Below are 24111 nucleotides of genomic sequence, written 5' to 3'. Positions count from 1 at the left end.
AGAGAGAGAGATCACCAAGCAAAGTCTGAACCTCTCGTCTGAGCTGATTATTATCTTCCTGCTGATAATACCACGTGCCATGCTGGGGAGTCTGGTCAGCTGGAGGGGCTGAGGTGTCAGGATGTGCCCATGGTCAACTGGGGAATAGTTGTGCGACACATGTGTCTGTGGTAGTGATCTCCTCGGCAACTGCACCAAGAAGTCATGAGGCTGCTCTGGAGCAGTAAGTTACCATACTGATATTCCTCAGTAAAAAGTGACCCAACTTCATAGTAGCAAGTCATTTTAATTCTTAAGTTACCGGGATAAGATTAAATTCTTCTTCTAAGTACAAGCCCCAGAAAGGGTAACAAGAGACAATTGAACCAAATCTAGACAAGTTATGGGGCCCAGAAGTAAAATTACTGGACAATATAGGTAATTGTCCACCAAAATAAAATACAACTAAAACTGAACTTGACAGAGGGGACTGGCACTTAAGGATGAGATAAAGGGAAACATTGTGGGGACTAAGTGAATGTCATAAACACAGACTAGAACTAAAGTACAACAGGAACTAAAGACTCAAAATGTGAAGGACTGAATGATCAAAACCTAACAAAACTGAGGGCAAATAAACCATTAAGCAAATAAACAATAACACTAAACTCCAAAGTACAAGAAAAACACAAAAAATAAAAACTCCATAACATCTAAACTAGGAAATACTCATGGAAACTAACAGGAATCAAAATGTAGCCTAACAACAACAGAGAGATAAATTGGAATTCTAACCCTAAACTGAATACATTTTTTTAAATGTAATTTAATTTAATTTAATTATGAAATCCAAACAAAACCTGCAGGCCATAACACAAGGTGTGAATTATGGTGTCAAGTATGGCAGGTGGTGACTAAACACACTGGCACACACAGACTCAGGGTTTTTCAGTGAAGCCTTAAGACATTAAAGTAGGATTCCATGTGTGTACACTTATGTAGGTCTGCAAGTTTTTATACATTTTTTTTACTTTGCCTCTCTTAGCTTTGATTCTAGAAGTTTAACATTAAGTATTCATGTAACAGGTTAGAAATGACAGACATAGTCCCCCATTTTCAGAGATTCAAAGGTAACTGCAAAAACTAGCATGATTCTAAGTATAAGGACTTTTGTTTTTATAAATAGAAGAGCATTTTATTTGAGTCATTGCCAATGTGAAGTCCAGAACACAGGGATATCACCCTATGCTGGCTCTGCCAGGCCTTTACAGCACCAGCATTCAGTCGCTGTCTTCAGTTTTTTTGGAGTTGCAGAAAAACATGTCCTCTTAGGTTGAGAGACAGTCACTAACAGTCATAACCATTTATGAAAACAAAGAGGCAACTATTTCTTTAATAGAACATTAGCAAGAATGTTACTTTTCAAAGTAAATCTAATTAAATTCAACAAATGATTTCAACACTCAAAGCCAAAATGCTTGTTTAAAGTTTGTAATTTTAGATGTGTTATACTAAAAATGCCAGGAAACAATCTAATATAGAAATGGTCAACATTTCCACTGCAAGGAAAAGTCATGTACAATAACCATTCCCCAAACTAAACAAAAACAACCTCAATCAGTCCAAAAGTTCAACCAGTCCGTAGGCCCAATTGCAATCCCTGCGATGGCCACATAACAGCCAACCACAGTCCAGGCGGTGGCGACAAAGCTATTCTGGTGACCGAACCGATGGACGGCAACAGTGGCAGAACAGTTCAGGCAGCCAACCACGGGCCTGGTGGAGGCAACATGGCAGCTCTGGTGGGCGGCCAGGGGTCTGATGACAGCCTCGAAGTAGCTCTGATGGCTGACCACGGATCCAGTGGCATCGAAACTGTTCAGGTAGGCAGCCGTGGACCTGGCGGAGGTGACGTTGCAATTCCGGCGGCCGACCACATAACAGCTCCAATGAGCAATGCCAAAGCACAGTAGGTGGTTTATGACGTGCAAGCTGTGCTGGACGTGGACGTGCAGGCCGTGCTGGACGTGCAGGCCAGTCAGGGCGCTGACCTCCAACTCCGATTGAGCGGGTCCCTCCGGCGCGCTGACCTCCTGCTCGGGCAGAGCAGGTCCCTCCAGCAGCGCCGCAGCTACAGATGGTCGAGCCGATGGTGATGATGTTGATACGGCAGCTGCAGGCAGTGGAGATGATGTTAGTGTAGCAGCCACTGGTGGTAGATTGGGCGGTGATACAGCAGCAATAGGCAGGTGAAGTGATGGTGGTGTGGTTACTGCAAACTGCTTAGCTACAGGCCGGGCGGCTGACTGAGCTACAGTAGGCTGTGCTAACAGCTGAACTGATGACGGAACAGAAGACTGCACTAGAGACTGAGCTCGTGGCAACACAGGAAACTGAGGTTCTGACTGTAGTGACATTTGTAGGTGAAGTTGAGCAGGTGGTTGAGTGGCTGACTGAGCTACGGGCCGGGCGGCTGACTAAGCTGCGGGCCGGGCAGTTGACTGAGCTAATTGCTGAGTTTCATGCTGAGCTGGCGGCTCTGAGTGTTCTGGCCACAACTCAGAGTTCCCTAAATAAGAGTGCCCTAATTCAGCATGTGCAATTTCAAAGTCCACTAAAAAAGCTACACTGTCCACAGTCCGCTGAATCAGCTTACTTGATCTCCCTGCCAAGGACGAAGGTGGAAGTGTGGGAAGTTCTGGTTGCAAACTCTCCAGAGGTCCAGGGGCAGTTCCAGAACCATGTTCAGCCTCAGAATCAACCCCGGCTGAGTTACTAACTTTAAAGCAGTCTGGTTAACAGCCACACAAACAGTCTGAAAATCCACAGCATTGTTATTAATGGGCTCTAGTTTAAACACTCCAGGCTCAGAATGAGCACAAGAAAAATAGTTTCCACCACTCCCTGAACAACACTCCTCCCCAGAATGAATAGTCACTGTTTCAACAGGTAATGACAAAATGTCTCGGTTACTCACAACAGCTTCACAATTAGTAACTACAGGGCCAATTCGTTTGGCTCTCGGCGAAGGCAGTCGCACTTTTCTCCTCTCCTCCTCCTCCTTCCCCTTATCTTCCCTGCTTAGCCTCTTGTGTCCTTGTCTTGTCTCGTGTGTATTACTTTTCCCTGGAAAACTCTCTCACAGTCTGTTCTCTAAACCTAAAAGAATTATGGATTTGATCAACTGGTCTCTGAATGCTATTGACACCCTTTTCTCAACGAGAAGTCTGGGCTCGGGAGAGCTCGAGTGCCCTGGAGGGACTTTCCCTGACAGATACACGATGGATGGGTGGCATAAATGGAGGATCGTGTGCCTGGCGGGACTGTCCATCAAGGACGCTGAAGATATCTACCTATTCAGAAGCATGATAACAGGGTTCTTGCTGATCGGAGCTGGCTTGGCCCTGGTTTATCGGAGAATTAAGAAAGCGGAACCGGCTGTTCAAACCCCCCCCAAGGCTGTCCGCTGGGATTGAAACGATGGGACGAGGCGCGACTTCTAAGAACGGGCTCATTGAAAGCAGCATAGTTAAGACCTTGGAGACGCTTACAACTGCCGTGAAGACTCAGAATAACACCTCCAAGCGTATACTGGGTTACATCAAGGAGAGGCCTGCTCAAAATGACACCTTTGAGCGAAAGTTGGATTACATCGCAGAACAGCTCACTGCAGTTGTGAGTTCTCAGAATCGGCTATCTGAGCAAAAGAATGACAACACCACGGAACGGAAGTTTGATACCATCATGGGGAAGCTCGCGGTTCTCCAACGGGAGTTTGAGAGACCAGTGTCGGAGTGTTAAAGAACAGCTTTGAAATTCTCCTGAGCTGCTCGCATAAAAGAAAAATCAACAACATCAACATCATAATGCGGATACTTCCTCGGCGCCAGCTGTGGGCTGAAGGCTGGAGCCGAACAAAAACTCCCTGATAACGACTGTGTGTTGACTGTTCTTCCCACTCTGTGCAAGGCCACCTGGGTTGGCTGGTAGACTGTTTACTTAACCTGATAGAGCGAAGGACACTGTCTCAGCTGAACTATGGACACGCACATACATACACTTACACTGATAAGCACTCACACATCCCCCCTCCCCTTCCAATGCCTTCGATGCTTGTTACCTCCTGGCAACCGTCTGGGCCCGCGCTGGAGAGTCGGCGCAGTGGAAGGATGGCTGCTGTGTTGCCTGGGATTACTCCTCACCCCCTACCAAACCCTGTTGCTGGTCACGTGCTCTATAATGTTGTACTGTGGACATTTATGTGCTTTCTGTGCAGAGGAGTTTTTTTGTTTTTTGTTCTCATGCTGTCCTCCTATAGCCCAGCATGAGTAGAGATCTCTTTTTTTCCTCTTGTACTTTCCCATTGTAGTGTACATTTTAGTGTTTTTTTCTGTAATGCAACCGTTCTCTGACTTGTATCCCCATGTGATGTCTGTGTAGTGTGTGTAAGGTCGGGGGCGGGTTCATTCCACTGCAGGGCAACCTGCCACTGCATGTGGCGAATAAAATTTGAACTTGAAATTGAACTGACAGTGAGCTGACAGTCACTGAACTAATAGTCTCCAGGCCCACTGACCCAGAGAAACCCATGATGGACAGGTTAGCCAAAATCTCTCTCTCACCACTTTGAGCAGGCTTAGCATTGCTAGTGAGCGGGGAAGAAACATCCTTCATTTTCTTGTTCATAGCAAATGGAGTTACAACTATGGTGGAGTCTGAGTTACTCACTGCGGCGCCTTGCACTGCTGGTCCAGAATCAGCTGATTCTTCTGAAGCCACAGGAGTGAGGTGAGATTTGGTTTGATGATGGCATGGGCACCGTCTCCTCCGAGAAGGTGGGGCCGCATGTATGGAAACTGTCCCCTCCTGATTATCTGTATTTTTATCCTCTGTGACAGAGTCCAGTCTACTCACTGTGGTGACTAGCACTGCCGGTCATTTGTTTGCTGACTCAACAAACGTTCAAGGAGGGAGAGGAGATGGGGTAGGTTGGCAATGGCAAGGGAGCCTTCTTCCCTTCAGTGGAGGGTCCAACAAGTGAGCAGCAAGCAATGGTAGGGAAACTGTCCGCCTATGAAGAAAAAAAACAGGCAGCAAGGGCTCCCAGGGAGGCAGCTGCATCCTCCTTGCCCGTACTGCCCAAACCAAACAGCTCAAAGCTGGAGCTTGCCCTCAGCATGGTTACAATTTGAATTAGTTTTTTAATGTCCAAAAAGCTCACAGAAAAGGTAGTGGATGACAGAAAAGTATCAAAAAAAACACTACCAGTATGTGACTCTGATGCTGATTTGCAGCCTGGGTTACGCTCTAGCAGTAACTCCAGAGCTGGGCGAGCAACTTCTCCTCTGAGGCGACATTTGAGTCCGCTGGGCCCATTATAGCGGAATTATTATGTCATGGTCAGCGATGGCAGACCGTGGAGTTGAGGAAAGTTGGACCCAAACGCTCTTATAGTGAAGGACAGTGGATTTATTTATAGTGAGTGGAAAAAACAACTATGTACAAATACAGCACTGTGGCTCCCGTGGCGATTCCTCTGTGAATCCTACACAGTGCACGTGTCCATAAACAGTGAGAATGTGACAACTCCAAAACCCGATTCCGCTCCGTGATTTCCCCTCATGACGACGCTTCTTGCTCCCGACTCCTGGTGACACAAAACACATACAGCTTAGCAGGAAACCCTCAGTAGCGATATCGTTCACATAAAAACTCATCAACTGAGGTACTTTACAGGTTTGCCATAGTATAATTCCACACTGACTGGAGCTCTGCCACCTTCTGAAATAGGACTCTCTTGATGAGGCCATCAGCTGCAGCTGGTGAAGGCTAACAAGCGGCAGGTGTGGCAGCCTCCAGTGTGAGAACACTTCTGGGTTGCAGTCCTCTCAGCGACCCAAAATATCCCGGAGCTCGTATGACCACACACAGGAAGAAAGAGGAAAAAAGCAGCGAAAACCACCAAAAACACAACATACGGAAAAATAAACATATACAAAAGATACATGAGCCCTGGGTCCTTAGACCCAGGCCATGACAGGTTTATTATTTTTATTGTTTTTGGAAAATGATGATTGTTATTATGACAGTGAGTCATCTTACACTTGTCTTACGCCATCCAATAGACAAATCACCTACACAGCTATGTGGCTGTCTGAGCTGAGAGCAAAGCACATGCTTTTGGAGATTTGGTTGTAAAGTGTACTGATTAAAAAAAAACATCTTTAAAAATTCCAGACGGTTTCCTTAATTTTTTATACACGTTGCTATTTTCATCTCGAGAGCTTTTGCTCCACTTCCTACACCAAAACTGGAAGAAGTGTTCACTTTGTGATATACTGCCTGAAAATATGTGTATTCAAAGGAAAATCTTAGATATCACATTTTGTGAACTAGAGGTTCATAAATTCTTTAGCTTATCTCTGCAGCAGAGGCGGAGGCAGACATTTGATACACCCAGGGCTTAGCCCTAAAGGGTAGTATGCATGTGGGATGGGGGCGGGGGGTTATAGGCTCTGTTTTGAGTTTTGTTCAAAAAAGCAGGACTTCATATAGGTTTTAAATTAAGCAGCAAGAACAAAGTCGGGGCTAAACCCCAATTCAACCAGACCCAGAACTGATTCGGAATTAAAACAGGACTACAACAGTTCAAAATCAGGACTACTTAGGACTTAACCAAGACAGAACCAGAATCAGAACTAGATGATAGTAGCACTAAAACCTGCACTACACTTATTTTTTAATTCTACCGAAGTCCACTATTTAGATTCAGAAAGGTTCATATAATTATTTAGCCTTGCTGTGAAAACAAGCCTGCATAACTTAATAAATGTAGAATTTGAAAAATAACAAACCTAAAAAGAAACATTAGGTACGAGATACATGAGGACCTATGATACGGTGATACTTTTGGTAAACAACCATTTGACTAACATGTGTGTCTCACCTGCTCTTCTTCATCTCTGTTCTGTCCTCATTCTCCTCTCTCTCTCTCTGCTCCTCTCTCTCCCTCTTTGTGCTGACAATCAAGCCAAACACCAACATCATCAAATATACAGTTGAAACCAGATATTTACAGACTCTTCAGATAAAAACACTTTTTTAATTGTAACATCAAATCAGACTAAATGTTTATTTTTTTAGATTGATAAATATAAAAACATATTTGTTAACTTTAAGAGTAAAGAGAGAAACTATCTGTATTTCTTAATTGCAAATGGCACCAAATTGTATTCAAACTGAGCCACACTTATGGAGCTCCACAATTCTTTTCCAGGTGTTTTGGTTGATATCTCTGGATTTTCCCATGTCAAAGAAACAGGCTCTGTGTTTTGCCTTATATGCATCCACAGCTGTGCCACCAATTTACTCACATGGACTCTACTAACCTATCAGAAGCTTCTTCAGCTCAGAATGGAATCGTCTGGAGTTTTCTTATTAATTAACAATAAACTTAGTGTATATGTACTCCTAAATTTGATGAAAGAGATAAAAAATAGAAAGCTCTGTCTCTCTTTATTCTGACATTTAACTAATTCAAAAGATATTTCAATATTTATTTATCCAAAACAAAACAAGTTTACTCTAAACTGATGTTGTGCAGTAAAAAAATGTTCTTGTGTTTTCCATAAAGTGTATGTAAATATCTGGTTTCAACTGTCAATATACTGCTGTGTGTTGAAATTTTTGTTTTGCATAGGAATATACTGAACAACATACAAAGTACAATATATAAAATAACATCTACCTGAGTTTTTTCTTTGAAAGAAGCTCCTTATGTCCATTCTTGTATATCAGTGCATTACTGAAACCGATTTATTTAGCCGTGGAGGGTAACAACTGAAAATATGAAATAAACACACATGTAAGCTAAGACTCTCTAAAAAAACAGCAGTGTTGTTGTTCGGCTTTTCATGTTGCCATTTGTTGATTCACTTGAAGAGCAAGTAACTTAACATGGGTCAAATGATCAGTTTGATATCAATCTTTTGTGATACACCGTCATATTTACATTATTGGTACAGTACGAATGATTTGCTTTGGTACCTGCTCAAACTTCAGCTCTCCTCTGTCTGCCTGGCTGCGCTTCTCCAACAGCGCACGCGCAGGCAGCAGCTGCCCCGCCCCCTCGCTCAGTCGCTTAGTGTCTGAGCTCGGATCATACCAATATTAGGGGGGATTTACGCACAGTCGTAAATTCCCACAGTGTGCACTATGTGCTTCGAATATTGTGTGTAGTTTTTGTTTTATACAGTTGTCAGCCAGGCATCTAACTATGAAAAAATTACACTCCAAAAGACCCCGGGCTTCTGAAAAAACAACCCGGGCTTAAGCCCAGTAAGCCACCCCCCCGCTCCGCCACTGCTCTGCAGCCTCTCTTTGCTCTTTATTTTCTAGGATGTCAGTAGGCTCACAGTCCTAAATGCACTCATTTAAATTCTTGTCTCCAACATGATTTAAATAGAAATGGTGAACTGACTTTAAACCCCCCTTTAGAAATGCACTCCTTTCTTTTATTGCGATGACTTCTGACCATGTTCATGTCTTTACTGTGAAAACTATGACAGCAGCACGTAGTAATGTATCTCTTTTCAAGCTTAATTCGGATTGTATATGGTGACATTTCTGTCATCATTATGATAAGTGAGTTCACTAAAAGACACAATTGTTTTGAAAAATTAACTGCCATGTTTCAAGCATTTGACACATCTACATTCATTGTTATGCTGTCATGTATCCAAATTAATCTCACAAAGAGTAATCAGGAGGCCTAAAAGTGGTTCCTTTATTACAAAGAAGGTATACAGTAGGGGAAATAATTCCCCTGGTGAATTTGTAATTTTGCCCAATTGAAAAGAAATTAATAGTCTCTAGTTTTTACAGTAGTTTCCTTTTAATATATAGAGAGAACATTAAAAAAAATTATATAAGCGTCACAAACTGATCTTTGGGGGTTTCATAATCAAACTAAATGCATTTCTTTGTGTCTTTACATCTCTTAGCTGTCATATGGCTCCAGCTCTCCTGCTCTGTCCAACCGACAGCGCTTCCCCACTTTCTTCCGTACTCATCCATCTGCTACACTGCACAACCCCACTCGGGTACAGCTCTTCCAGAAGTGGAAATGGACCAAGATTGCCACTATCCAGCAAACAACAGAAGTATTTACCTCAGTGAGTCATATATTACAATAATTCTGTGAACTCATGTACAATGAGGGGTGTGGTGAAGACACTACACTGGCCCCACCTTTAAATAGGAGCTCGCTAGTCAAAGTTTAGCTAAATGTATATTTAAGGATTTTGTTAGCACACAAGCAAAATTGTGAACTAGATGCATAGTCTTATAATATGCTCCACTCAAACTGTGTACTAACACATCCAATTACTGCAAGGGCAGAAAACTTAACATGAAAAGCTTTCTCTCATTTTATAAAATAAATTACTCTGAATTCACTGAAGGATAAGACTATAATAATGTGAAATATTTTGCCATTTAAAACAAGAATAATGATCTTAAGCTTTTATTTTACTTTAAAAATACAACATGTTTTTTTGCGACAGCTCACTTTGACACTAAAATATTTCACTCGAAACTAAATTTTATGGTTGCACCATGTATTTTTCAATACTGTCCTGTGAAGTGGAAAGGACTTGTCCCCCAGGCTGCTTTCTAACATGTGTGTCACGGTACTGGGTCCGTGACCCAGTGTTTTATGTTTATTGATTAATCTGTATTTTTGGATTTAGTGTTATTCATGTTTTTGGTTCTCCTTATTGTTCTCCATGTGTGTATCCTTAAATTCTAGTCTTTAGGTTTCTGCTACTATGTGTTACACGTTTCATGTCTAGTCACACCTGTCTCTATGTTTGTGCATCTCCCAGTCAGTCATGTCTCCATGTCTCATGTGTCTCATTCCCTCATTTCCTGTCTCACGCCACACATCTGCCAGCGAAGACGTGACAATGTGATTGTGAAAGAGTTCTTTTTAACTCAAACCATGATCTGATCTACACAAGTAGTTTTGGGCCACAACATTTAGCAAATTGTGAGTGAAAACAAAGTACAGAGACCTTCCATGGTGTTTATTAAAACCTGAGGAAAATTCTGCTGCTCATGTCATCACCCTGCTGGCTAATGATGACTTTGTGGTTTTTATAAGCACTACAGTTTATGACTATTTATGCTCATAAAAACAAATTTAAAATAAAAATCAATAGATAAAATGTTATTTGAGACAAGACAAATATGGACAAGAGAAGATGAGTGTACTTGTTGATTTCTCCAACATTATATGTATCACTTCGTGATATGTATAAGATTTTGTTCTCATTTCCATCACCATTTGCCATCTTTTATCCTCAACATATGGTTTTATGTCTCTCCTGATTCATTTTTCTCCAGGCTTCTATCTGTGCTGTTTTATCTGATTGTTAGTAACATCACCTCCACCACTCACCATCATTTTTCAGAATGACCAGTTCATCTTCCCCCTCACTACTTTGCACTTATTTCAGTTGCTGTTAACTGTTCTTTGCATTTCTTCCTGCTGCCTACTATTCCATTATCGTTCTCTTTCCTTTTTTAGTTGCTGTTTCTGTTGCTCAGTCCTCTTCTGTGTGCTTATTATTGTGCTTGTCTCTTTTTGTGTGTCACAGACTCTGGATGATCTGGAGGAGAGGGTGAAGGAGGCAGGGATTGAAATCAGTGTTCGTCAGAGCTTCCTAACCGACCCAGCTGTGGCTGTCAAAAACCTCAAGGTGCGAGTTCCCCAATCATTCTTACACATACCAGCCAGCTGGACACTGATCAGTCAGGCCTTGTCTGGCCAGTTAACTGCCAGAGTGTTTGGATACTTGGCAAAAATAGGACAGAAATTTCAGAGGTAGCCTGCTGCTCAGAATGTCGAGTTAGTAACAGATGGAAGTTCTTCCCAATGGACGAAACTCTGGTGTAAAAAGTGTGATCATAATTGTATTGTAGTGTCCTTGGGATGTTTTCACACCTATTGTTTGTTTTTTCTGGTTGAAATCACTGGATGAGTTTGTAAGTGTGTAGATTTGGCCTGTACATAATGAGTAGATACAGTAAGAAGGTGCTATGTTCTGGACTACAGGAGAAGCCAAAGAATTTACATTTATTTCATGGTAAATGGACTGATTCTTATATAGCACTTTTCTACCTCTCCCGGAGGACTCAGAGAGCAACTTTGGGTTAGTATCTTGCCCAAGGATATTTGGCATGCAGATTGGGGGAAGCCAGGGATCGAACCTTCCAATCAGCAGATGACCTGCTCTACCTCCTGAGCTACAGCCACCCATTGGGGTGGCCTGTACAAACCTTTGCACGTCTATAGTATGTTCCTACATTGACAATACAGAGCACACGTGGCTACGGGACATTTTTTAGCCCAAACTTGTAACATACACATGGTTCAGATCAGGGTCAGATCTCATTCACACCATAAATAAAGTGCCCTGGAGTTTGTTTGGAACTCTACTGAGACCACCTCCTCCAAAGGGTCTCAATACGGTTGTTTTGATCCACACACCAATGAACTTCACTGAGGGAGCCTGACCAGAGTTTGATTTAACACAGCATTTGTGAAAATACCCTTACGATGCAATTAATGATGGTCAAAATTTGTCCAGCTCCTTGGAAAGCAATACAGTGACAATGTTTCAGTGTTGACAATGTTGATGAGTAACTGCAAATTTTGTAGTCAAAAACTCAAAATACTACTGTAACAAATGGCACATGGCATTGCAAGGTAAGTGAATGTTTATTTGCATTGATTTAGTTTGTGCAGCTTTCCAGCTGCCTTCTTCGGCTTAACACAGCACACAGCTCTGCCGTCATCTGTTCATGACCTCAAGCTGAAGCGCACTTGGGTCCTGCAGCAGGATAATGATCCAAAAAACATCAGCAAGTCTACCTCTGAATGGCTTAAGAAAAAACAAAGTAATGACTTTGTAGTGGCCTACCCAATGTCCTGACCACTGTCCGACCGAGATGCTGTGGCATGACCTTAAAAAGGCAGTGCATGCTTGAAAAACCCTCCAATGTGGCCGAATTACAACAATTCTGCAAAATGAATCGGCCAAAATTCCTCCATAGCGCTATAAAAGATTGCCAGTTACTGCAAATTTTCACACCATTGTGTTCTCGCATCCAAATGACTTCAGTAAGATAATGCTAACCTGCATACTACAGCTATTAAAACAGCACAGCTTCATAGTAGAAGAATCGTAGTTCTGAACTTACCTACCTACAGTTCAGGCTCCAAAACATTTGGAGCATAATATAACGATAGAACAAAGAAGCAGAGCAGCTAGAATGCTCTATCACAAGAATGGCATAACGTTCTCTGTCAAAAGTTCAGCAGTTGCTCTGTTCAGCTCCCACACACATATGGACTGTTATCAAAAGATGAAGGGTTACTACAAAGTTTTATTTATGACCGTGTACCATAAAAAGGTACATTTTTGTCACTATGAATATTTGATATGTTTAGTTTTATATTGTGAATTGTGTATTTACATTTTACCCCAGAATTGGGTTTGTACAACTACAGTCAAACCAGACCTTTGGTGCACTGTATTAAGTGGTGATTGTCTGGTGACCACTGGAAATAATGTTTATTCAGATAATTTTTTAAAATTACTGCCAAATGAAGTGACCAGGGTTGTTTCAAGATGGATGCCAAGTGTTAAGCCTCATTTCTAGGAGGAAATGAAGCTCGTGTGAAACATAAAAAATGTCGAATTCTCTTCTTTTTTTAAAAATAAAATCCTGTTCTTTGATAGTTGACCGAGCTGTTTAGAATGTCAGAAGAAAATCTACAGTGATAAACATAAACACTCTCTTTTTGGACATTTCTTACTCGGAGCAACAGAGCTGAGGAATTACTCTCTCTGAGCAGCAGATTCTATGTCTTATCTGGTTAAGTTATCAGATATGTATTGTCAGACCAAAGATGGTCATTTTTGTCTCTGCACAGTCATCAGGATCCCAGACCTGGAGAGCTTTGCTGGCGACAAAGCTTGAGAAAGCTGCAAAAAAAAAAAAAGTTCTGACATGTGTTGGCTGACTTGCTTTCTTCCTGCCACACACATACCTTACAATGACCCAGCCCAGCATGCCACCCTAGTTGTAGTAACACAAACATGGTAACGGGATAAATGTCTTGCAGTGGAGAGAACGTCTATTATTGTCTGATGCAGGATGAGGGTTGGCTTCTTTGTACCCAGCCCGGCATGGCTTTTAAAGTGTGTGTTCTGTCTCTTCTCTCTGTGACTGTGCTGTCTTCATTTTATTTTCACTTTCAAGCGTCAAGATGCCAGAATTATTGTCGGCCTGTTCTATGAGACAGAGGCAAGGAAGGTCTTCTGTGAGGTAATGTTCTAACCAGATTCATGTGTATACTTTAAAATATTACATAACAGAAACATTTTAGGGAGGACTTTTTGGCCCAGCTTAAAATAATATGATAATAGTGGGATAATAAGGTGGAAATAAGCTGGTAATGTTATAGAGATAGCAAGTTATCACTTGTCAGTGATCAGCCAAATGATATTCAAGTAATTATCTTGGATCAAATTTCTGTAACTGGGTAATAATAAACTAACACTTGATGTGGGAACAAACATGCCTTTCAGACAAAACCAATTAGTATTAGTATAACCTGGTAATATAGGTGCTGGACTCTGTCTCAGTCTGGAGTTGCCCCTGGTGAGAGGCGGCGGGCTGGGGGTGGGTATTGTAATATCCCCTCGGCTTGCTGCCGGTACGTTGGGGTTTTTCCCAGTGGACGAGAGAGTTTGTTCCTTGCGCCTTACGGTCGGGGAACGGGCCCTGACTGTCATCTGCGCTTATACGCCGAGTGGCAGTTCGGAGTACACAGCCCTCTTACAGTCCATGGGGGTGCTGGAAGGTGCTCCACCTGGAGACTCTGTTGTCCTGCTGGGAGACTTCAATGCTCACGTGGGTAACGACAGCGAGACCTGGAGGGGTGTGATTGGGAGGATCGGCCTCCCTGATCTGAACTCGAGCGGTGCTTTGTTATTGGACTTCTGTGCAAATCACAGTTTGGCCATAACGAACACCTTGTTCGAACATAAGAGTGTCCATAAGTGCACGTGGCACCAGGACGCTCTAGGCCGTAGGTCGATGATCGATTTTTTAATCGTATCAGACCTGATACGATTGCAGACCTGCGATCATATGTTCTGGACACTCGGGTAAAGAGAGGGGCTGAGCTGTCAACTGATCACCACCTAGTGGTGAGTTGGATCAGGTGGCGGGGGAGGACGCTGGACAGACCTGGTGCACCTAAACGCATAGTGAGGGTGTGCTGGGAACATCTAGCAAAGGCCCCAGTCCGCGAGATCTTAAACAGCATTCCGAGGGAGACTGGGGACATTGAGTCCGAATGGACCATGTTCAGCATCTCCATTGCCGAAGCTGCTGCATTGAGCTGCAGCCACAAGGTGGTTGGTGCCTGCCGTGGTGGTAATCCCCGAACCAAATGGTGGACACCAGAGGTGAAGGGAGCCACCAGGCTGAAGAAGGAGTCCTATCGGGCTTGGTTAGCCTGTGGGACTCCGGAGCCAGCCGAAAGGTATCGACAGGCCAAGCGGAATGCGGCTCGGGCAGTGGCTGAAGCAAAAACTCGGGTGTGGGAGGAGTTCGGCGAGGCCATGGAAAAAGACTTTCGGACTGCCTCGAAGAGATTCTGGCAAACCGTCAGGCGTCTCAGGAGGGGAAAGCGGTGCTCTACCTGCACTGTGTATAGTGCTGGTGGAGCGCTGCTGACGTCGACTGAGAAAATTGTCAGGCAGTGGAAGGAATACTTCGAGGACCTCTTTAATCCCACTGACACGTCTTCCAAGGAGGAAGCAGAGTCTGGGGATGAGGGGAATGACCCGCCAATTTCCGGGGGCGAGGTCACTGAGGCAGTTAAACAACTCCTTGGTGGCAGAGCCTCTGATGTTGATGAGGTCCACCCCGAGTTCCTGAAGGCTCTGGATGATGTAGGGCTGTCCTGGTTGACACGCCTCTGCAATGTTGCGTGGAGATCAGGGGCAGTACCCGTGGACTGGCAGACCGGGGTGGTGGTCCCCATCTTTAAGAAGGGGGACCGGAGGGTGTGTTCCAACTACAGATCAAACTCCTCAGCCTCCCTGGGAAAGTCTATGCCAGGGTGCTGGAAAGGAGAGTTCGTCCGCTAGTCGAACCTCGGATACAGGAGGAACAATGCGGTTTTCGTCCTGGTTGCGGAACACTGGACCAGCTCTTTATCCTCTCGAGGATACTTGAGGGTGCATGGGAGTTTGCCCAACCAGTCTACATGTGTTTTGTGGACTTGGAGAAGGCATTCGACCGTGTCCCTCGGGGTGTCCTGTGGGAGGCGTTGCGGGAGTATGGGGTGTCTGGCCCATTGCTACGGGCCATTCGATCCCTATACAACCGTTGCAAGAGCTTGGTTCGCATTTCCGGCAATAAGTCGGACTCGTTCCCAGTGGGTGATGGGCTCCGCCAGGGCTGCCCTTTGTCTCTGGTTCTGTTCATAATTTTTATGGACAGGATTTCTAGGCGCAGCCAAGTGGCGGAGGGCTTTCGCTTTGGTGGCCTCAGAATCTCATCTCTGATTTTTGCGGATGATGTGGTTCTGTTGGCTTCATGTGAGGGCCTCCAGTTCGCACTGGAACGGTTCGCAGCCAAGTGTGAAGCAGCGGGAATGAGGATCAGCACCTCCAAATCTGAGGCCATGGTTCTCAGCCGGAAAAGGGTGGAGTGCCTACTCCGGGTCGGGGATGAGTTCCTGCCCCAAGTGGAGGAGTTCAAGTATCTCGGGGTCTTGTTCGCGAGTGATGGGAGAAGGGAGCCGGAGATCGACAGACGGATTGGGGCTGCAGCTGCAGTAATGCGGACGCTGCACCGGTCCGTCGTGGTGAAGAGGGAGCTGAGTGTAAAAGCGAAGCTCTCAATTTACCGGTCGATCTACATCCCTACCCTCACCTATGGCCACGAACTGTGGGTAGTGACCGAAAGAACGAGATCGCGGACACAAGCTGCAGAAATGAGCTTCCTCCGAAGGGTGGCTGGCCTCTCCCTTAGAGATAGGGTGAGAAGTTCGGCCATCCGGGAGGGGCTCAGAGTAGAGCCGCTGCTGCTCCACATCAAAAGGAGCCAGCTGAGGTGGTTTGGGCATCTGACAAGGATGCCCCCTGGGCGCCTCTTGGGTGAGGTGTTCCAGGCATGTCCCACCGGGAGGAGGCCCAGGGGCAGACCCAGGACACGCTGGAGAGATTATATCTCTCGGCTGGCCTGGGAATGCCTTGGTGTGCCCCCGGATAAGCTGGAGGAGGTGGCTGGGGAGAGGGAGGTCTGGGCCTCTTTGCTTAGGCTGTTGCCCCCGTGACCCGGCCTCTGATAAAGCGGATGAAGATGGATGGATGGATGGTAATATAGTATTTTTGAAATAATGTATGTAATGTAAGTAATGTATTGGTAATATGTTTGCATTGAAAATTTTAACATAATGACTTGATAGTAACCTCATAATAATATTTAATAAAAATTGAAATTTTACCATCTTATAATGCTGGAATGAATCCTACCTATTCCTACCTACATTAATCCTTCTGTGTAATAACATTGAAGGCTGTAAAATGCAAAAAAAAACCAACCCCAAAAACACAACAATAAATAAATAATAAATATAATTCTCCAAATTATCAAATTATCATACATGATGGAACATTGATTCTACATAGCAATGAGAGCTAGAATTATCATACACATTCAATAAATATGCAATTCTGCTATTTTACTCTCTAAGTTACCACCACCAAGTGCTAGCAGTTTATTACAAAATGTACATATCATACATATCATATCCTGGATTTTACTATTCCATGTTCCAAATAGATTTTGTTACAATTTTTAACAGGCCTCGGAAGATATTGCAATAAGTTCTGTATATAAAGAGGCCTGAGAGAAAAAAAAGTAGACTTCATACTACTTAGAGCTTCTTTGTTTATATTCACAAGAACAATTTAATATTTTTGAACACTACAAGGCCACTTAAATGTCAGTTTACGTTAATGTCTCAAACCTAACCAGTGTCAGACAGAGCCTTCACAGGCTGTAACAGCAACACACTTTATGTCTCAAATGTACTGTTTCACAAGACTTGATGGGTATAAAATGTTTTGTTTTTTTAATATATTGAATATCACTATTGTTGTTGATCTTAAACCCTCAAAAGTAACACTCACAGGTGAAAAGTTATAGTACAGGGTGGGCCATTTATATGGATACACCATAATAACATGGGAATGGTTGGTGATATTAAAGTCCTGTTTGTGGCACATTAGTATATGTGAGGGGGCAAACTCCTGAAGACGGGTGGTGACCATGGTGGCCATTTAGAAGTCGGCCATCTTGGATACAACTTTTGTTTTTTCAATAGGAAGAGGGTCATGTGACACACCAAACCTATTGGTAATGCCACAAGAAAAACAGTGGTGTGCTTGATTTCAACGTAACTTTATTCTTTCATGAGTTATTTACAAGTTTCTCTTTGTTCACAGCCATTGACATGTCGAAGAGGTTAACACGTGAGGAGCAGATCGAAATTGCATTGATATCTGGTGAACGCAGTAACCGGGTCATTGCAGAAGATTTCAATGCAAGACACCCTACGAGACCACCCATCTCCCATGCTACAGTTAGCAAACTGCTTGCTAAGTTTCGTGAAACTGGTTCATTGTTGGATTTGCCACAATGTGGGTGCAAGAAAACTGTCACTAATAAAGAAACATCAGTGGCTGTCCTAGATTCATTCAGCAAGAGCCCACAGCGTAGCACTCGGAGCTGGCATGTTCCCTGAGTTTTTCCAGCAAGATGGTGCACCACCACATTATGGGTTCATTTAGGAAGTCCGAGCATTCCTAGATGAACAGTTTCCTGGAAAGTGGATTGGTCGTCGTGGGCCAGTTGAATGGCCCCCAAGGTCTCCCGATCTGTCCCCCTTACACTTTTATCTTTGGGGTCATCTGAAGGCAATTGTCTATGGTGTGAAGATACGAGATGTGCAGCACCTGAAACTACGGATACTGGATGCCTGTGCTGGCATTTCTCCTGCGGTGTTGCTATCAGTGTGTGAAGAGTGGGAGAAGAGGGTTGCATTTGACAATCCAACACAATGGGGAGCACATTAAACACATTTTATAAGTGGTCAGAAACTTGTAAATAACTCATGAAAGAGTTACGTTGAAACCAAGCACACCATTGTTTTTCTTGTGACATTACCAATAGGTTTGATGTGTCACATGGCCCTCTTCCTATTGAAAAAACAAAAGTTGTATCCAAGATGGCCGACTTCTAAATGGCCACCATGGTCACCACCCATCTTGAGGAGTTTGCCCCCTCACATATACTAATGTGCCACAAACAGGACTTTAATATCACCAACCATTCCCATGTTATTACGGTGTATCCATATAAATGGCCCACCCTAGATCAAGACAATTTTTTTATGCCACAGATCCACACCCAAGGAGCAGATCATTGTTGATGTATTATTTATATGGTTGTATTAGGTTCAGAAGAAGAATGCCATAATGTTGAATGTGTAACAAGGGAACATAAACTGTAGGATGCTAAAGTTAAGCAGGTTGGGTCAGGAGCTCTGCAAGATCCTTCTCACTTCTCTTTTCCTTAAATAAAATTGGTGTTGAATTGAATTTCAACTTCACACATTCTTCCATCATCTTTTTGCAGGTTTACAAGGAGAAGTTATATGGGAAAAAGTATGTTTGGTTCCTCATTGGCTGGTATGCAGACAACTGGTTTAAGATCAAAGACCCATCCATCAACTGTACTGTGGAGCAGATGACAGAGGCTGTGGAGGGTCATGTAACTACTGAAATTGTCATGCTTAACCCAGAAACAGTACGAGGAGCTTCTAACCTGGTAAGACATGCATTATCTTATGACACAACTTTATCAGTGATGCTCAAAAAAATTGTTGCAAAAAAAATCGAACCTTTTAAAAAGCTAAAAAGAAAACCCTAAATGAAAGTATTTCAAAGCACACCCCACTTTTCAGTTATTTGTTTGTAAAAAATGTTTAGAATCATGTATGATTTTCGTTCCACTTCTCACGTGTATACCACTTTGTGTTGGTCTTTCACGTGGAATTCCAATAAAATTGATTCATGTTTGTGGCTGTAATGTGACAAAATGTGGGAAAGTTCAAGGGGGCCGAATACTTTTGCAAGCCACTGTAAAAATGATAAACATCAAATAAACTTTGAAAATCAATATAGCAAAAGCCGTAATGGTTCACTTGGGAAAATAAGTCTTTTCTGCAGTTTTTCTTGGCCTTCACTGCAAGACAAGACAGGTAAAAAAAGAAAAAAGAAAGCATGCAGTAAAGCAAAGGCAAGGCAGAAGGATGTTAGATGCATAAAAGTGTAGAGGATGGACGTTTCGCAATCCGGTCAGTCATTTGTGTGATCCCTGAATCCATGGCTATATCATCACAAGCAATAATGACAAGAAGACTGAAATAATTTCAACAGTTAGTGTTTGTTGAATTCCCTGAGCACTTTAAAACACATAAGTAGGCCACACCTTGTGACTACTTAGAAATAATGTCACTTATGGAAAACAGACATTTTTCTATGCCTAAACTTGTTTTTGTATTAAACTTTAAGTGATTAAACAGTCACAGATTATTCTGAATCTTTTTACATGTACCATTAAAACTGTAAAGTAGACACTAACTGTCACTGTGGGTTCCCTGTTGTAAAGTCAGAGTGTTGTTTGAAACAAAAATTGTACAGCATCAAACGATTGTCTGCCAAGCCTTTTTCAAGCAGATTTAATGAAGACTCGTGGAGGTTCACTACTGAAATGACAATAACTTGCAGTGTGAACAACTTTTGTTACATATCAGTGGAAGAGCAGAACTGCAATTTTAGTACATATGCTCAGTGAAAACGTCTGAGCATGTGACCATATTGTTAAGTATTTTATACTCCCTTTCTGTTACAAGAAACATAACATTGTTTTGTTGGAATTTAACCCTATAATCCCCAATACCTTCACACAGTGCACATATTTTTAGAAACGTCATTAATTAATTAATAAGTTATTATTACTGATTATTGTTAACAAATTATTAATTATTTTTTGCCTAATAACTAAAATTCTTATAACTTAACATAGTTAAAGCTTTCATCATATACGGTGTAGCAATGATTTTTAAAATCTACAGGAAGAGGGTTTTTTTAGCCATTTTGCGTAGCCCTAGTTACTTGCAATTAGGGCTAGGCAGACATGGAAAAAAAGACAAACAGAATTAAGGTGAGGTTTGTGCACATCATGAACAATGAGCATTGTACACAAAGGAAAATGTTTTCTGTGGTATATCTGGATATAAGAATCTAACAACTTAAAATATGCCTCAAGTAAAATGCTTCAAGGTCACAATATGCTTTCTCTCTCTTTCCCTTTCTCTCTCACTGACACACACACACAAACACACATGCACACAAAAGACCATGCAAAGCAAGTGAAATGATGTAGTCACTGGGCTTCTCTTTCATATTTGTTGGGGTTTTACCTTATGATCAGTGTGTCCTGTGTCTAACTATTGCTCTGTCATGGTCTCCCGTATCCAGACCTCTCAAGAGTTTCTTGCTCAGCTCATGTCCAAACTTGGGGGTAAAAATCCAGAAGAAACAGGTGGTTTCCAAGAGGCTCCGCTGGCGTATGACGCTGTGTGGGCTCTAGCGCTGGCCCTCAACAAAACCGTTGGGCCCCTTAGGGCCAAGGGTCATCGTCTTGAAGATTTCAACTATAACAACCGAGATATCACTGCTGAGATCTACCGAGCAATGAACACCAGCTCTTTTGAAGGAGTGTCTGTAAGTGCAACACTTACTGGTGCTGGAGTGAGAGAAAAAAAGTTGCAAAGAGAAAGACACATGGGTACTGTGTGAAGGGTGTGTGTAGATATAGCATCATCAACATTTTTATGCTTCTTTCAGGGTCATGTTGTATTTGATGCTCAAGGATCTCGAATGGCCTGGACTTTAATTGAACAGCTTCAAGGTATGCTACAGCAAACATGTCTACTTTCAAATAGAACTGATTGTTTGGTCTGTCCATGTCCCAATTGCCAGTCTTGGTAGCCAGGGATTGGTCCACCAGGACCTCCACATTGTACCCGACCCCTACGGTGCCTCCTGCAGGAAGATGGGTCCATGTCCCTTTTTCAGGCTGTGACCAGCCGGGCCCCATGGACTAAGGCCCGGCCACCAGACGCTCGCCCTCGGGCACCCTCCCTGGGCCTGGCTCCAGGGCAGGGATCCAGTAACCCTATCCCAGGCAGGGTGAACTGTTCCCTCGATGGTCTTGTCGTAGGGGTCTATTTCATCTAATTCAAAAAAAGACATCAGTGTCACATCTTTGTATTAAGTACACAGTGGCATTCAGGATGTGGATAATATAGTCTGACACCATCTATACCAACAGATTGAAGCAGATTTATTTAAACGAACACAAAATGTCCCCATGAAGCTTGTAACTTATTTGCTTACCTAGATTTTCAGTAGCTCATAGAGTCTTCTTGTCACAGTCAAAATGCTAGATTTGATGCCATGTAGAAAATTGTGATTTTATTTCCAAAAAGCAGACTTGATTTAACAAAGGTGAGCCTGTTTATTCAGGCTGCTGACAAATTCAATCAAACAAAAAGTCCAAAAAGCAAGGCAAACCTAAATCCACAGGAACATACTGGGACAGATCACAGACATTGTCCCACCAACTTCTTACCATTCAGCTGACTCCTCAGGATTTGCCTGACTCTCTGCAGGTGCTTACTGGTTGCAGCTCTCCTAGTGGCCTCTTCATGGTTCAAATTTGTCTGTGGGATTCTTGTAGCTGTCCTCTAAGTCTGCAATGTTGCCTTCTGGTAGTGTGATCCCCTCGGTTGTAACTACCTATATTCATATATATAAACACCCTGAGGACCAGTCAGTGAAATACATCACAGTGGGGGGAAAGAAGGTACAGGTAAATACATTATGAGATAGTCAAGTGACTGAAAATGAAACCTGACTAGAGAACCAAACACAGACACTGAGAGAAACAAAAACGAAACTTTAATACAAACTGGAATTAAGAACTTAAGACTGGAAAGTCTGAAATGCATAAGGCTGGAAATGTAAATAAACAGCAAACAGAAAAACAAACAGAAGATATTTAATAATAAGCAGTACCTGAAAGTCCAAAAGCATGACAAATTGGGTCAACAACACTGGACCATCCTCTTTTCAGGATCCAGCACTGTGAAGTTCCCAATTAAACCAGAAGGTCCACTTAAAGTCACGAGATGCAATGTTTCTCCTGTTGTATGTTAAGCTGCCTACATCCTTCAAAAGGAAAGTGAGGCAGCCCACTTCACAAAATGCCAAGCATTTAATTTGAGTTCAGTTCTGGTATAATTTTGCTGTTGTACTGAAATATTTAGAGGACAAATGTCCCTATACATATTTGGCTTGTTAGTAAGGTTGAAGACACTTCTGGATCTTCATTAATTATGTTAAGAGGCATTAGAGTGTGAGCCTCCATTCTCATTCTCTCTCTTTGTCTGTATTTCACAGGAGGAAGCTATAAAAAGATCGGATACTACGACAGCACTAAAGGCAATCTGTCCTGGTATGGGAATGACAAGTGGATAGGTGAGGAACATTCATCTTCCTATGCCCCTTTGTTTCTCTGTCTTGTACTCCACCCTGCACCCTTGTTCCCCCAAATTCCTTTTTCCTCCCTCTGTTGTTACCCTCTCCTCTTTACCATCTCACTCTCTGTGGTCAAAGATTGGTGGTCAATTTGCATACATTTTTTTAGGTTTTGTTTAGCATAGAATAGAATAGCCTTTATTGTCATTGTACAGAGTACAACGAAATTGGAGTGCCACTCCCTTGGTGCAAGATAAATAATAAATATAAATGTAAAATATAAAAAGTACAATAAAATAATCGCAAGTACTCAAACAATAGTAAGTACGATATATACAAGCATGTGGGAACAGCAACAATTTGCTAAATTTTAAAAGCTCACCAGATATCCAGTTAAGTCACACCTAGATAACAACAGTTAAGCAATGTGCCACTGCACAGCACTGCTGTGCAGTGGCAGTTAGGTTCAATTTATTAATTAAGCATGAAAACAAGTTTAATGCCATGACAGCGATACATTAAACAGAAGGTGGCTGCTAGAAGTCAAGTAATCTGGGTGGATCTGTGTTCTCTAATAAGCACACGGAAGATCTGAGACTGCATCCATTTCCGTTCTGCCTGCACGAACAACAAAACGCAGATCTCACAGTGGTTAATGCACTGAAAAACTGTGGAGAATGTTGCATATATATATATATATATATATATATATATATATATATATATATATATATATATATATATATATATATATATAATTCTTATATATACAAAATAAATAATAAATGAATAGAGTTAACCTCCTAGGACCCTGCATCCACATATGTGGACATCACATTTTGGGTTATTTAGACCAAAATATTGACTTTTGCTCTGTAATTATTGTTGGGGATTTTAACATCCATGTGGACAACCCTCAGGACAAAGGGACTAAAGACCTGAGTAACACTCTGGGCAACTTTGAGCTGACTCAGCATGTAACAGAGGCCACACATAATAGAGGACACACTCTTGACCTACTGATCTCCAAGAGCCTGAGCATTTCAAAAGTTACTGTGTCTGATGTGGGCTTATCTGATCATTACTGTGTTTTCTTTGAAAGTAAAATCTCAGCCCACATAAATATATCAACAGCAGTGATCACAAAACGGTGTATAACTGAAGACAGTAGTGAGATCTTTAACCAGGTCTTCCCATTAACACCTGACCTGTCCAAAGGTTCAGTCAATGAGCTCGTCAATAGCTTTAATGCAAAAAATGTTAAATGTAATGGACACTATTGCTCCCATTAAGGTGAAGGTTATCTCTGGAAGGAAAAAGTCTCCATGGAGAAACTCCACACTAGTGAAAAACGAAAAAAGAGAGTGTAGGA

The 24111-nt window shown here is 42.5% G+C and overlaps 1 protein-coding gene across 4 annotated transcripts in view; it reads left to right on the top strand.

Annotated features, from left to right (window-relative positions):
• gabbr1b (gamma-aminobutyric acid (GABA) B receptor, 1b) overlaps positions 1-24111 on the top strand; it is a 115200-nt gene that overhangs the window by 37763 nt on the left and 53326 nt on the right. For all 4 annotated transcript variants that reach the window (XM_080863578.1, XM_080863577.1, XM_080863576.1 and 1 more), the window contains 7 exons: positions 8982-9152; positions 10638-10739; positions 13309-13374; positions 18769-18960; positions 20676-20921; positions 21045-21108; positions 22662-22739. In XM_080863578.1, coding sequence (XP_080719704.1) covers positions 8982-9152; positions 10638-10739; positions 13309-13374; positions 18769-18960; positions 20676-20921; positions 21045-21108; positions 22662-22739 — 919 coding nt within the window. The remainder of the gene's footprint in view (positions 1-8981; positions 9153-10637; positions 10740-13308; positions 13375-18768; positions 18961-20675; positions 20922-21044; positions 21109-22661; positions 22740-24111) is intronic.

This window comes from Rhamphochromis sp. 'chilingali' (assembly GCF_963969265.1).
Source record: "Rhamphochromis sp. 'chilingali' genome assembly, chromosome: 17".
NCBI lineage: Eukaryota > Metazoa > Chordata > Actinopteri > Cichliformes > Cichlidae > Rhamphochromis > Rhamphochromis sp. 'chilingali'.
The sequence above is the reverse complement of the archived record's forward strand: the minus strand, read 5'-3'. Positions and strand labels throughout refer to the sequence as shown.